This window comes from Eptatretus burgeri, chromosome 1, assembly GCF_056783735.1.
Source record: "Eptatretus burgeri isolate ZD-2024b chromosome 1, Ebu_testis_v1, whole genome shotgun sequence".
Taxonomy (NCBI): Eukaryota; Metazoa; Chordata; class Myxini; order Myxiniformes; family Myxinidae; genus Eptatretus; species Eptatretus burgeri.
Genome location: NC_140961.1, coordinates 76089006 through 76105579, shown reverse-complemented (window position 1 = coordinate 76105579; position 16574 = coordinate 76089006). Strand labels below are relative to the sequence as shown.

At 44.4% G+C, this 16574-nt stretch overlaps 1 protein-coding gene across 7 annotated transcripts in view; it reads left to right on the top strand.

Annotated features, from left to right (window-relative positions):
- Positions 1-16574, top strand: part of LOC147034781 (transforming acidic coiled-coil-containing protein 2-like) — a 203526-nt gene that overhangs the window by 164853 nt on the left and 22099 nt on the right. For all 7 annotated transcript variants that reach the window (XM_085888831.1, XM_085888813.1, XM_085888786.1 and 4 more), the window contains 3 exons: positions 10353-10487; positions 10670-10737; positions 11063-11106. In XM_085888831.1, the coding sequence (XP_085744957.1) occupies positions 10353-10487; positions 10670-10737; positions 11063-11106 (247 nt within the window). The remainder of the gene's footprint in view (positions 1-10352; positions 10488-10669; positions 10738-11062; positions 11107-16574) is intronic.

The following is a 16574-nucleotide window of genomic DNA, read 5'->3' as shown; positions in this document are numbered from 1 at the left end:
AATCTTCGCCTGTCGGATCGTCACCGATGGCCTCTCTGGCACCCGACCCGGACTCCTCCACGAGGCCAGCCTGGCTGCGCACTCAGCCGCTCGGTGAACGGTGGGTGGATCCTGTAGCTCCACTAGTGCTCGGACCTCAGGGTCAGGAAGAGCAGCTAAAAATTTCTCTAGTGCCAGTCTGTCCCATGCCTCCACTGTTAGGTCCTGATACGCGATCCTAACTGATTGGTAAATGTCCTGTGCCAGCTCCTGCACTGTCTCGCCCGACTTTAATCTACGGTGCTGGAGCTGGGCCCGCATCAGATCACAGTTTGCTGTGAACCCAAACCGACGGCTCAACGCCTCGCAAATGTGGGAGCTGGTCAACATCCCTCCGCGATCACGTTTAACACATTTGCGGCTGGTCCCCGCAACGTTGCCACCAAATTCCCTGTACGTTCCCGCTCATTCCACCCGTTTCGTCGGGAAATACACTCAAATTGCGTCAGAAAAGCTTCAAGGCTCTCTGACCTGTCAAAATTTACCAGGGGGATCACTTTCCCGGTGGCCCGCTTCCCAGTTTCTCCCTTGTCCGAATCCAGCCCAGGGATCAAACACCCTTGTGGCTGCGTATCCAATTTCGGAGCCCACTGTGGCCAAAGATGTTTTGTGGTGAGGGTCTCATGGGTCAATTTTGCCTCCTGTTCCAAACGTTGAATGGACCGATTCACCTCTTCCCGCAGGATCTTCTGGGCCCGCACAACCTCCTCCAAGGCTCCGTCCCGAGTTTGTAGCTGCTCCTCAACCAACCCGGACACTCTACTTACAAAAGACGGCTCTACCAGGCCTTTATCCAAGACTTCATCTTGGCTCATAATTTTATCTTGTTCGTCCAAACGAGCCTCCAATCCTTTTACCTCCTCCGCCAAATTCATCCCTTGCTTCCTCAGCTCTCCCCACTCTTCTACTTGCAGCTGCATACGAGCATCCACACTGGCATGATGACGTTCCAGGCTTTCATCCACTTTATCAACCCGAATGTTCGTTGCATCAATTTTATCTACCAATTTTTTCCGTATATTTTCCCCCTCCAATGTAATTTCTACCTTTGTTTCCTCCAATCTATCCTCGAATTTACTTTGTATTTCCCCCAATTGAACATCCACACACTCCTGCATCTCAGTTTTCATTTTCTCCATCTTTTCCCCCAATTCATCCCTCATTAAATCAATCCGTGCACCCAACTGTTCCCCCATTACCCGCAATTGATCTGTCATTTCTGCCCTCTGTGTCACGAATTGATTTGCCATTTGTGCCGTCATGTCCCCTCCTAAACGTTCCAACATTGTCTGGATCGACATCGCGCCGGTTTCCGGTGCTGCCAGCTCCATTACGGGCAATGAAGCACGGTCCACGCTCGGAATGGGGGAGGTTCCGATCCTACCCCCGTCTCTCCCTTCTTCCCCCGACTCGCTGCCAGACACGTGGCCTTCCTCCTCAAACATCTGCACATCCGCCATGGTGCAGAAATCCCGTTTGCCACCAATTAAATTTAATTTGAAAACTCCCGCCAAAATTTTCCTGCGCTCGCGTGCTTTTCTATAGTAATTTTATATTCCAATTTGTGGCGAGATTTTAGTCCTGGTATATTCTCCCGATACCAAATATAATTTAGAGGGGTTCGAACATTCAACACCCTGACACCAATGTGACGTCCACGGGACTTGAACAGTCCCGCAAATGTAGAATGAGCCGAAACGATGGAGGCGGTTTATTTTTTATAACCCAAAGATGGCGGTTTTAATTGCTCTACCGCAAACGGGACGAGGAAGGTGGCACGAGTCGCTTCTCACTGAGTTAATAATGTTTATTTCTCTAACCATAAATAATAAGACTCGGCAAGAGGAGGGATCCGGGGCGATTCGACGGGATGGTGGTGTGGGTTCGGGCATGGGGAAAACGCAAACAATTCCAATGGATGTACAAATCTCAAACCCTCTAAGGCACCAGGTACACACACACACACACACACACACACACACACACACACACACACACACACACACACACACACACACACACACACACACACACACACACACACACACACACACACACACCGTAGCTGGTCCTGGTGGTCAGGCTGGCCCGTGGTGTAGACGCAACAGTCCCTGGATTGGCGTCGGACGAGCTGGCGTTGCGCTCGTCAGGGGCAGGAGACACCGTGGAGCTGTCGACCTTTTGGTGTCGGCCCAAGTCCGCTCACAGCCACCAGGGAGCCAGTTCTGGTGCCAAGTTGCGAGCAGGAGAGGGAGGCAGGTCCGCCCGCCGTTCGACCCTGTACTCCGAGCCAGCAGAACCCCAGAGCCAACCGAGGTGAGGCACGAGGCACAGCAAGGCCACGAGACACGATGAATCCAGGAACGAACCAGCGCAACAATCGAGCACGCTCCGAGCACAACACCCTCCACCAAAACAAGGTTTCTCTTTATCGATCTTCTTCTTCCTCCCCTTTTTTCCCGAACAGAACCTTTTTATCCTCGAGTCCTCGTCACTTCCAATCGAGCCGTTTTATTGGCCCTCCGCCGTCGCCTTCCGCCGTCAAGGGGCGGAGCCATCCGCAGCACTGTCCTGTGACGTCACGGCAAGCCTCCAGGGAATACTAAAAGGGGTTTATGCAGACACACTTACCCTAACCCGTGTCCCTATCTAATTACGTGACAATTATCATTTCCCCCTTGAAGAAATGGACATTTACTAGACAACTTATCACCACTGAATTGCTACTTATTACATCGAGATCCTGGTACAACTCGAACAGCATGGCATACCTAATTAAACATCCTAATTACCCTTTGAATGCATACCCCCCCCCCCTCAGACGTAACAATATATATGTGTATATAAACGTATATGTGTGTGTGTGTGTGTGTGTATGCATATGTGTATATTTGAATGTATGTATATGTGTATATATGAATGTATGTATATGTGTATATATGAATGTATGTATATGTGTATATATGAATGTATGTATATGTGTATATATGAATGTATGTATATGTGTATATATGAATGTATGTATATGTGTATATATGAATGTATGTATATGTATATGTTTATGTATGTATGTATATGTTTATGTATGTATGTATATGTTTATGTATGTATGTATATGTGTATGTATATGTATATATATATATATATGTATATATATATATATATATATATATATATATATATATATATATATATATGTATATATATGTATATGTGTATATATATGTATATGTATATATATATGTATATGTATATATATATGTATATGTATATATATATGTATATGTATATATATATGTATATGTATATATATATATGTATATGTATATATATATATATATGTATATATATATATGTATATATATATATATATGTGTATGTATATGTATATATATATATATATGTATATATATATATATATATATATATATATATATATATATATATATATATGTCTGTGTATATATTGTTACGAATTTTACCCGCCCGTCCGGCGTGCGATTGGCCACGTAACTCGAATCGCGACGCGTCGCTCACCGGAACAGACGATTCAGTCGTGACCCTCCGGGAACTACCGCCAGGAGCCAGTCACGGGTGGGGGTTTAACCTCACCACGATCGTGCCAATTGCCCACCCGCGCAGGATAGGGTTGCTCGCCAAATTCGACCTACCTAAGTACCTGTACGAGTGGTCGACCGGGCGATCGTACCTCGCCGCAGGTCGACTTTGGACACGAACCGCTGAAGCGGCTCGTTCCGTGCTGCAGGGATAACCGAGCGGATTTATCGTCGACCTCAACGGTCCAGATTACTTATTGGGTGTTTCAACCCACTATCAATCCCTTACGTGATGCAAGATGGAACTTTCAAACAGAGAAAAGGACGCAACGAAACGGGAAACAGTTCAACAAGCAAGCACCTTTATTTCATACACACAACACACGCACGTAAGGCAGTAATGCAATGTGCAACAAAAGCCAAAATGCAACAAAAGCAAAAGCACTTTTACCGACTATAATTATTTACAATACTTAAACAATTATACTTGTCAGGACTCGGCGCCACATCATTCATTCAAAATAAACAGGAAAGACCTCCCCATAGGCAGGGAGGTAGACGGGGTCCGTGGACCAAATGTGCGCGGAACCTGGAGGAGCGGCCAGGTCCACGAGACCGAAAAGGTCTTACCCGTGTCCTCGTGATGCGATGGCGGGCAAGCCGCAATATCAGCACAACTGCGCCCCGACTCCGTGCCCCTGGCGTGGTCGGTAAGCCCTCTCCGGCGTGCTCCGCGCAAGCACGGTTTGGTCGGCACCAGGGTTGGGGTGGAGAATGAACGGGGCCACCGGCAATATCTCAGCGCGGATGGGGGGGGGGAATTGTTGATGCTCAGGGTCGAGCGAGGGGAATGGCTGGCTGGCTTGGTCACTTGTGAACGCGAAGGTGGCTCGATTCCAGCGACGAGACGACACCAACGACGAGACGAGCCCAGCGAGGAGACGACACCAACGACGAGAAAAGCGACCCCCACACTACTGCGAGTTCCACACAGACTCGCGTCTTTTATAGACCGCGGGAGGAGCCTGTATGCAGATTTTAGGATCAAAATGCGATTGGAGGCATGGCCACGCCACCCTCTGTTCAGCCATTCGTGTGGCAAAAAGGGGCGTGAGCCTCTTTTGATCCGAATTCCTTCCTGAGAAGAATTCTCATTCATTGCACTTGGAGGCGGGGCCACACCGCCCGACGCTCGCCCATTGGACGGAGGAAAAGGGGCGTGAAGCCTTCCTGATCCGAATTTCTCTCCCGTAAAGGCATCCATTGCACTCGCGGCTTGCTGCGTTCGGCAGCAATCACCGAACGGCTTCGGACAGTACGACGTTCGGTGTTGACTGGTGGTGGGGTCGATGGTTGTGGAAGGAGAATGGCGAAGGTGGTGGGGGGTTTGCTGTGGTGGTTTGGTGGTTGGCGGGCGTCGTTTGGGAATGGCGGTGAAGCGATGTTTGCGGGATGGAGTTGTGGAGGTAAAGAGGCAAAGGTGGTGGTGTTTGAGTTGTTGGCAGCTTAATGGTCCAAAATAACGATAGAGAAAGAAAAATGGCTAACTCAAAGCTGTTCGCCAACTGTGTATTTTGCCAACTGGCACTCCTCATAAAAATGACGGTAAATAGACACCCTATTTTTGAAGGACTTCCATTTGAAAAATAAATCCGAAATCAAAAATCGGCTCGAGTAAAATTTTCTAAATATCTCAAAGTGTTTAATTCCGAAGTCTCGTTTCTCCACATTCAAAACTGTAGGACAAGTATTGAAAATGGTGAACGCGGTTTTTCGGCTGCTGCACAGCAACGGGTGGTTCCTTAGCAACGAAACTCAAACGCGCACATTCCTAGCCCATACGGCACATGTTCGCCAAGTTTCATCGAAATCGGTTTGCTGGTTTGTGCTGTGGATCCTCGCGTTGCAGAGATAGACACACACACACACACACACACACACACACACACACACACACACACACACACACACGGAAAACCCAACAATAAGGGATATCTACCGAATCCAACAATGGTGTGTGTGTGTGTGTGTGTGTGTGTGTGTGTGTGTGTGTGTGTGTGTGTGTGTGTGTGTGTGTGTGTGTGTGTGTGTGTGTGTGTGTGTGTGTGTGTGTGTGTGTGTGTGTGTGTGTGTGTGTGTGTGTTCGAAGAGCGATAACACTGCATATACACGAACTGACCTCTCTATATTCGAAGAAGATGAGTACCGGTAATCTGAAAAAAACAATAAATTAAAAGTTCAACTTTTGTGTGGACAACATGCATGGCCAAAAGTATGTGGACACATGCTCGTCCAACATGTCATTCCAAAATCATGGGTATTAATATGGAGTTGGTCCCCCCCCCCCTTTTGCTGCGATAATGGCCTCCACTCTTCTGGGAAAGCTTTCCACGAGATGTTGGAATATTGCTCTGGGGATTTGCTTCCATTCAGCCACAAGAGCATTACTGATGTTGGGTGATTCGGTCTGGCTCGCAATCGGTGTTCCAATTCATCCCAAAGGTGTTCGATAGGGTTGAGGTCAGGGTTCTCTGCAGGCCAGTCGAGTTCTTCTGCACTGATCTCGACAAACCATTTCTATATGGACCTCGTTTTGTGCACCAGGGCATTGTCATGCTGAAACAGGAAAGGGCCTTCCCCACACTGTTGCCACAAAGTTGGAAGCACAGAATCGTGTTGAATGTCATTGTATGCTGTTGCGTTAAGAATTTCCTTCACTGGAACTAAGGAGCCGACCCTGAACCATGAAAAATAGCCCCATGAAAAAATAAAAATATTCCTCCTCCACCAAACATTGCAGTCGGTACTATGCATTCGGGCAGGTTGTGTTCTCCTGGCTTCCGCCAAACCCAGATTCGTCCGTGGGATTGCCAGACGGGGAAGCATGATTCACCACTCCAGCCGACGCTTGGCATTGCGCATGGTGATCCTTGGCTTATGTGTGGCTGCTCGGCCATGGAAACCCATTTCGTGAAGCTCTCGATGAACAATGCTTGTGCTGACGTTGCTTCCAGAGGCAGTTTGGAACTCAGTCGTGAGTGTTGCAACCGATGTCAGACGATTTTTCTGCGCTACGTGCTTCAGCACTTGGCGGTACCTTTCTGTGAGCTTGTGTGGCCCTCCACTTCACGGCTGAGCTGTTGTTGCTCCTTGACATTTCCACTTCTCAATAGCAGCACTTACCGGGGCAGCTCTAGTAGGGCAGAAATTTGATGAACTTGTTGGAGAGGTGGCATCCTGACTGTGCCACGTTCAAAGTCACTGAGCTCTTCAGTACGGCCAATTCTCCTGCCAATGCTTGTCTTTGGAGAGTGCATGGCTGTGTGCTTGATCTTATACACCTGTCAGCAATGGGTCTGGCTGAATTCGCCGAATCCACTAATTAGAAGGGGTGTCTGCATACTTTTGGCCATGTAGTGTTGGTCGGGACAAGAGTAAACTGAACATTTGAGTATGTTTGGCTCAAGGATCTCGGAATAGTTCGTGAACAAACAAACAAGAACAGAACTAATGGGATTGAGTGACCCAGAAGTGCAAATAGACAAAAGACTGCTTTATCATTATCATTATTATGATTATTATTTCATTACAAATGTTGAATTTGATTACTTTTGTCAATTGATATGTTTGGTTTTGTTGCCTATCAATTGTTGCTTAATTGGAAGAGCGGCCACTTTCATGCATGAACACCAAACTGCCACTTTCAAGCCCGATCTGCTATCTTTTGCTGAAAAATTACAACATGCTGTTATGTGCTTATAATTAGTAGGAAAATACAGAATTTCATGCATTGCAACCAAACCACAGGGTAATATCTCGCAACAGAACATTCCAGACGACAGCAATGGCAGTGGCAAAAAACTCAAAACAGCAATGGCAAATTTCCAATGCCAACTTGCTGCCACCTTTGAAAAGCACCTTTGAACCTAACCAGGTGGTTACCTTAGTTAATATGCACTTTTGTGGTTATTGTTAAACTTTGTATATGTTGTTCTTAGACTGGGATAAAATCTTCCAACTAAATTTCTGTCATGTCATCTTGTCCAAATCTTCTTTTTTTCAATTTCTTGTTTCCTATGTCACCGAAGGTGGCAGGAGGTTATGTTTTCACCCCTGTTTGTTTGTCTGTGAGCAGGATATCTCAAAAAGTTATGGACAAATTTGGTGGACAGGTTGGGTTGTGTGACATGGACAAAATGATTAGATTTTGGTGAAGATCCAGATCATATACGATAATTTTATCGTGATTCTTCACAATTGAGAGATGGGGCTAAAAATGATGACATTATAACATGATATCTCAAAAATTTATGAATGTGTAATACCAAAATTTGGTGGATGGGTTATAACAAGATTTGGTGGATGAGTTGGGTAGGTGACAAGAACAAGCTAATTAGATTTTGGTTCAGGTCCAGATGCAGCCTATTAGTGGGCTACAAAACATAAACTGTTCAACTTGGTGGAGGTAATGCATTCTCCCGAGTGCTGTTTTTGTTACCTCCGCCACCGAAGGTGAAGGAGGTTATGTTTTCACCCCTGTCTGTCTGTCTGTCTGTCTGTCTGTGTGCAGGATATCTCAAAAAGTTCTGGACGGATGCGGGTGAAATTTTGGACAGATTTGGTGTGTGACAAGGACGAACTGATTAGATTTTGGTGAGGATCTGGATCCGGATCCGACGACTAGAAATTTTTAAGTGATTCTTCACCATTGAAAGATAGGGCTAAAAATTATATACAGCACGATATCTCAAAACGTTATGGATGGTTCGGACAAAAGTTGGTGGACAGGTCGGGTGTGTCGCATGGACGAATTGATTCGATTTTGGTGAAGATCCGAATCCGGATCTGGATATGAGAATTATTTAACTTTTTAAGTGATTCTCCACCATTGAGAGATGGGGCCAAAAACGATATAGTATTGTATGGCATTGTATTTCAAAAATGTATTTGGCCCGAAATGTTCTCGGATTAGGCATTACGTGGCGGAGGTGTGCGCTCCACAGAATGCCCTTCTCGTTAATAATGTATTCAGCATCTGGATATTTTAGAAAGCCATTGTACTTTTGTCGTGTATTTGTATTTAAAAATAAACAATTGTGAATGAAAATGAGTCTTTAACAGATTATCAGTTAACAGTTAGGATTGAAGTTCATACCAGAGGATGCAATTGATCCACAATGGTTGTTTTCAGAAAACTGAGAATTCTGGAAAAACTTCAGCTTTGTGACACGATTTATAAACTTGATTCTTGGTCGGGTTTCCCATATTGTGTCATTCACAACTGCGATGCAATGTCACTCGCTTCCTTATTTTATCAGCTGCAGACTGCTTACTGTGAATCACACTGCCTCTTATCTATTGAAGACTCGCTGAAGTACCCGGTGGTAATACCCGGGAAATTTGCCCAATTTTCCTCACGCTAGTTAGACTGAGGCATTCGTTGTATCGAGAAAATTAGGAAGGCTTTTTTTATCCCTCAGATTTATGGAAGGAAGGCTTTATGCTGCCGTAATCCTCAGAGAGGTCATAGTTGAAGGCGGCCTTGAGCCACTCAATGTTTCTAGCAGCAGTGGCAACTGTCCTTGATGTCTTGCCAAAACCCGGACCTAGAAAGCTGGAACGTGAGTTTTGTGCTTCTCTCGCCCGTCGGTGTGACGCTCTATTTGCAGTTAGGCGACGCTCTCTCTCTGCAGCCGACTCTGCTTGCCTGGCTCGTTCATGGGCAGATATATCAGCAGTAAGACGACTCTCTCTCTCTCTCTCTCTCTCTCTCTCTCTGCAGCTGACTCCGCTTGCATGGCTCGTTCATGAGCAGATCTATCAGCAGGAAGACGACTCTCTCTCTCTCTCCGCAGCTGACTCCGCTTGCCTGGCTCTTTAATGAGCAGATCTATCAGCAGTTAGCTGTTGCCGTGCGCGTGCAGTTCGAGAATTCAAATAACAGGAGGAGAATGTGTATGTTTCAAAAGTCAACGAATACGAACATTTTGTATTTCAAAAAACCCTAGCGTTTTTGGCTCAAGGATCCATGAAGCCTTTTGTTACGATTAATACGCCGGCGCACTATTCGAAAGCCTTTCTTTTTTAATGGAAATTTTTTTTTTTAATATATACTTTTTTCATTTTTATGGAAAGCCACTCAGTGCATCCTGGAGCTGAATGTTAGGTCGATATGTGTGTAAAGGTTCATCAAGATCGGTTCACTGGTCTAGGAGCTTATTGGTTTCAAAGAGACCGACAGACAGACAGAAGGACTGCCATTTATATAGTAGATAGAAGAAGTAGATGTCTTTTTTTTTCAATACAATTTTTTTTTTGAGCCAGTTTTATTGTTTGTTAAAGTTTTTGTCACAGGTTGCCATTTGAATGCAATTTCCTGTTGCTTGGTAATTATGTGGTTGATCTCTAAGCTTGTGGATCTGTATTTTCCAACCGCTTCATAATGTTCTGTCGGAAAGAACAGCTGGATACACGAGGAAACAACGAGCTGCCATTGCAATTCTGATAAACCTTGCTTCAAAATATTGCAATGGCAGCGTAAAGTTGGCCATTCTGCTTTCAGTGCATGCACAGCTTGCGGTTTAACCACAGTAAGGTGGCGTTGCTGGTTTTGCCCAGCACTAGCAAAGTTAACTTTTTAAAATCAACTTTATTGACTAAGTTAGCATTTTTGAAGTGTCTCATGAATTGATGGACTTCCTCGATAAAAATGCTAATTTTCCTGGTAAAACACCTGATTGGTGTTGCTTTGGACAGACTGAGCGGACACGCATTGGGACCGCAATAAGATCTGGACAATCTGCAGCTCCACAAGTAGCAGGAGCCATCATGGACGTGTGTTGTTACACACAGGCTGAAATGGAAACTAACTTGCATCATATCCATGCAGAGGTATGCAAACTGTAACCTGTCCTTGTTTTAATGTCGGTTAAAATCACCTGCTACTGTCGTCCTTTAGTTATTTGTTATTGCAATATAACGATGCATGTCATTGCCTACTGTGTACATGCCAAAAGAAACTGATGCTATATGTTAAAGTCCAAACACGACTGAATGGCGTCCTTGTCTTTCAGGCAGTATCCAAGGAGGAAGAGCTCAGGAATATGTATGATGCAAAGGTGGTTGAGTTAGCTGACGTAAAGTGAGTACCTCAATGTACATGTGTACTTTAAAATTGTTATTCCCAATAACAATTGTGTACTTATTGTTCCCAATATCTTGCTGTTTTAATCATGAGCTCTTTCATCCGTCATCACGATAACTTCATGCTGAGGTGCCCGAAGCTGAAGGTTTGTACGTATCTGCATCGTACAATGACGTTCTCCTTTTTGTCTGATGACATTTTGTTTTTCCTGCACTTGTATTTCCTTATACCTGTAATAGAGTGGTTGTTTTGCAGTGGAATGGATCTAAAAAGCATTTTGAATTTCCGTTCCTGATTTTTACCTTCTTTTTTTTTCTCACAGGAAAGTTTTGGGCGAATATGAGAAAACAATTATGGAATTGATTGGTAGGCATTTTTGTTGTCCATGTTTTATGTTTCACTTCTGGTGTTATGCTGGTAATATCAAAGCACGAATGATGTGCTTATCAGCCTTTTTAATAAAAAAAATCTCGCAGCTCATCTTTAAGAAGAGCTTTGGTTTGAAACAAAAAACGAAAAGGTTGCTGGGAAGTCTCATTTGCAGAGGAACCAAATAATTTTTCGGAAACCTAGATTTTATACCCCAAAAAATAATGTCCAGGATTTGAATATATGCTGGAAATGAATTATTCCATCGGTGAATATTCAAAGCATCTTGCAATTGGAAATAGCTCTCGGATTTCTTCCGCCCAACCCCACCCTCCGCCCTGCTTACCTCCTCTGACCAACACACTTATTTTGTTGTTGGAGTCTGACAAGAGGCTTTACTTGCCAGGCCTGTAAGAGAACACAAGTTAAATGTTGTTTTTTTATTGATGAATTTTAATAAGGGTGATGCAGGTGTTGGGGAGGGGGGGGGAATATTCAGGTAAAATATGAATTGTGAGGGATGGTATTAGGTACCGAAGCATGGAAAATTATTTTGCACTTTTTTCTGGTATCAGAATATCAACCACAATCCCATTTAGGGTTCTACATCATGATGCGAACATCAGAAAATAGTTGTTGGCAGAGTATAAAATAAAGAAGCTGGTATCCATGAAACATCTGCGCAATGTAAAATGTTACTTCAAGTCCTCCGCTGTTTGTATCTTTTTTAATTGTATCTCTCTTTTACATGCACCACATGACCTGAGGGCAAAAGTATATGCACTGCAAATCAAATTCCTTGTTATCGGTGCCCTCAAGTCATGTTTTTTAATGAATATGTAAAGTAGTGGAGTCCAGCTCTCGGGGCAAGAAACACTTTTCAGGAACATTACTTCTGGGATTCTTAACGATTGACTTTTAATGAAAACGCTAAAAAAGGTTCACAAAAACATCGAAGTAAAGCAAACACATGTCAGCAGCACAAACGCATCATGCAATGCAAAATAAAATAAAAAATACCGCATTACACCATTCGAGTGACGCTCCATCCGGTGCTCTATTTCCGTTCATCTCCCACCATCCCTCGCTGTGTCATAGCATTATAGTGCTTGCTTTTTTCTGTTACAAAGTGATTGCAGTGTTAAATATGGCATCAACACTCCCATCTAATGTTAATGTTGCGTCTGAAAGCAAAGTGTCTTGTAAAAGCACAACACGGGAGCAAAAAATTAAGGTGATTGGGCGCTTTAATTCAGGTGATTGGGCCGTGGATATTGCACGTGATATGGGCACTTGCTCTGACCATGGTGAGAGTGATTTTTAAACTTGCGGACAAAATTGGAGCTCTTGGCCAAAATGTAACGCCTTTGACTGCAACCAAAGACACGTAGTAGAAGCAGTGCGATGGAGAGACTGTTGTCCGTGTGGATTGAGGACCAAAACAAGCGGAATATGCCCCTGAGCAGGCTGGTTATTATGGAAAAGGCTAAAAGTTTGTTTGAAAAATTAAAACAACAAGAAGGCGACAGTTTGACGGTGGAGAATTTTACAGCAAGCCGAGGTTGGTTAGAGCGTTTTAAGCATCGCAGAAACCGGCACAGTGTCAAGATTACTGGCGAAACTGCGAGTGCGGACATGCAGGCAGCGGATGAGTTCCCTACCAACCCGCAGGTGATAACAGAACGCTGCAATTACCCCACATAGCTTGTTTTCAATTTAGATGAAACGGGGCATTTCTGGAAGCGGATGCAATCCCACACCTTTATTGCAAGTGAAGAAAAGAGTGCTTTGGGATTTAAGGCCGCCAAAGATCACCTTGCACTCTTGCTTGGAGGCAATGCGGCAGTAGATTTTAAATGAAATCCTTTGCTCGTTTCCCATTCTAAAACACCACGAGAATGAAGGGTTTCTGCAAGACTGCCCTGCCTGTCATCTGGCGGTCAAACCGCAAGGCTTGTATGACCAGGGACATTTTTCAGACCTGGTTTGTGCATGATTTTTGTCCAACAGTGAAAACTTATTGTGAAAAACATAACTTTGAAAAGAAAGCGCTGCTACTATTGGACAATGCACCTGGTCACCCACTCGACTTCGACTCCTCATCAACTGGCATCAAAGTTGAAGGTGTGTTTCTTCTTCCAAACACAACTTCTCTCCTACAGCCGATGGATCAGGGCGCCATCGCAGCATTCAAAGCTTACTACCTGCGACGCACCGGTTCTCAGCTACTCTGTGACACTGATGGAAAAGACAGCCAATCAACTCAAGGCTTCTGGCAGTCTTTTAACATAATGAAAGCCATTGAAAATATCACTGAGGCCTGGAGAGAAGTCACAGATCACTGCATGAATGGTGCTTGGAGGAAGGTTTGGCCAGAATGCATCAAGGACTTCATGGGATTTGAACCCGAGCTACCCACACTGCACAATGGAATCGCCGAGATGGCCAATGTAGTGGGATTTCCATGAAGTCAACGTAGGAGATGTGGAGGAGTTGCTGACCTCTCATGGGAAGAGTTTGACCAATGAGGACCTGATAGAGCTCGACCAACAACGGGCTAAAGAAGCAACAGAAGAGACCAATCAAAGAGGGTTTTAACGTGTAAAATTCTTTCAAACATCCTGAATAAAGTTAATGAGGCTCTAGATCTTGCGTATAAAAATGATCCTGATTTGGAGCGCAGCGCTGCTGTGAAAAGAAGGGCATTGAATGCTTTTTCATGTTGCAATGAGCTCTACAAGGAAAAGAAGAAGATGACCAGACAACTTTCTCTCAACTCATTCTTCAAGAGAAAACAGCCTGAACCTGCACCAGACTCAGAGGGTGACACGGATAACCTCACAACCTCTCCCTCACCCGAGCATCCCCTACCAACCCCACCAATATCACATCCGAGCAAAAGCATTCAGTGGAATCAACATGACCGACATTAGCTTCGAGAGAAGATGAGTGAGTGTTAAATTAACTTTTTTTTGTTCATTTATTTACAACCTGTGGAATGTTTTTCAGATACAGTACTGTATATTAATCCACATTATGTTATCGACGATGCGAATGGAAGTTATAATTACAATTAGAACATCGACAGAACACATCCGCCCAATAATACGTGCAAGTCCATGAGAAATTCGACTCCGCTTAACATCGTTTCGCTAACCATTGTGTTCTTCTGAAACGCATCAATAACGCTAAGTGAGGTATACCTGTACATGAATTCCATGTCCATGCCAATGTGAAATACAGTTTGTTTATAAATCCTGTACTTGCACAATATTCAGCCTTGAAAACTCAGGTGAAAACCAAAAGGACAGGTTGGATTGTTTTTAATATTGAAGACTTCAAATATTAATCATGACAATGTCTTTCCTCTGCGTACCTTTCTTTCATGATAGACGTGTTGTTGAGTTTTAAATGAACATAAACTCAGCAGTACTTTTGATTGTACAAAAGTTTTCATTGGGTGTTGCACAGTCGACTACTGCTTCAATCGCTCCCGAACAAAGCGTGCACGACCTCATTTCCTCTGCACAGGTTGTAATCAAAATTTACCTTTCTTTCCTGAAAATGTACCTTTAGTTCATGATGGAAAACATGTTGTTCAATCTTCAAATGTACATCTGAGTTCTCTGCAGTGGAAAAGTAGTGACCAAAAATGGCGCGATTTGATATGTATATATATATATATTTTTTCAGTTATAATTGTGGGTGGAGTCAGGCCAGTGAAGCTCCGCTCTGGACGGACAGAGCTGCAGAGCGAGCGAGCGACAGACAGACAGACAGACTGCTGGAGAAAAGAAAAATATATATATATATATATTTATATATGTATCCTGTGGTGCCCCCAGAATCTGAACACCCCATTGTTTGAACACAAATTGGAATCCGAACAATTTTTTCGAGAAAATTTTGCCCTATAAACCGAACACATTTTCGAAAACCGAACACAATGTGGCGTTCATGTTTGTTCACGTGCGTCTCTCCCGCCTGTTCGACCTGCATCTTCGCGCTTTGTTCATTCAGTTAGTCGGTGGAAGTCCTCGTGAAAGAATCTCCCGTGTGTTGATCGCTACTTTACCTCGTGTTTTCACCTTGATTTGTGCATTTTTTTTTCAATTATCACCCTTGTGCATTCACCATGGCACCCAAGAAGAGCAGTGAAGCAAATAGGAATAAGAGGAAGTCCGTGAGAACGACAATTGAGTTGAAGAAAGAACTTATCGCTAAGCATGAGAGCGGTATGCGTGTGTCTGATCTCGCTGCCATGTTTGAGCTGCCGAAATCGACCGTGTGTAGGATTCTGAAAAATAAAGAAGAGATAATAGTGCGAAAACCCGTCGTAGAGCGAACTCATTCAATGAACCCTCTGACGAATCGGCTTTAACGAACTCAACGTTTTTTTCGTGAGCATGGTAGTGACGTCATGCTGCGTCACCCAATCGCTTCACCTCTTGATTCTCTCCCATGGAACCGTGTGGTGAAAACGGCACGTTTGTGTCTCCACAGAGTGTACTGGGATATAAAACACCATTTGGTGCTTCATGGTTAATTACATACCTCCACCAGGCTGAACAGTTTACGTTTTGGATCCCAATGGCCACTGATAGGCCGGAGCTGCAGCCAGATCTGATGGAAGAAGCGACAATGCTCCTGCTCATCCCCCAGGCTTGGAAAAAGATTCATGACCCAGAAAAGGTCATTTATTCATCTTATTTTACCTTAAACATGGGTAATTTCAGTTGAAAGTGTCTTGAAAGTGGGTTTTCTTGGGGTCCAGAAACGGATTAATTCACTTTCCATGATTTCTTATTGGGAAAATAGTTTTGGAATCCGAACTTTTTGGAATCCGAACAGCCTCTTGGACGAATTAAATTCGGATTCTGGGGACACCACTGTATATCTTCTTCTTTCGGCTGCTCCCGTTTGGGGTCGCCACAGCGGATCATCCGTATGATCCGCATAGTGATTTGGCACATGTTTTACGCCGGATGCCCTTCCTGACGCAACCCTGGTCGCCTCTTACGACACAGGGATAGGGGGCACCACTGTATGTGTATATATATATATATATATATATATATATATATATATATATATATATATATATATATATATATATATATATATATATATATATATTGTTGCGGATTCGCGCCCGCCGGCGTGCTGACGGCCACGTAACTCGAATCGCGGCACGTCGCCCACCGGACGGACAATCCAGTCGTGACCCTCTCGGACAAACGCCGGGAACCAGTCATGGGTGGACCTTTCGGTCTCACCGCGATCGAGCCAATCAGCCCCCGCGTGGGATAGGGTTGCTCGCCAAATTCGACCTACCGAAGTACCCACGCGGAGGGTAGACCGGGCGATCGCACCTCGCCGCAGGTCGACTTCGGACACGGGCCACTTAAGCGACCCGTTCCGTACTATCGGGATAACCGAGCGGTGTTATCGTCGACCTCGACGGT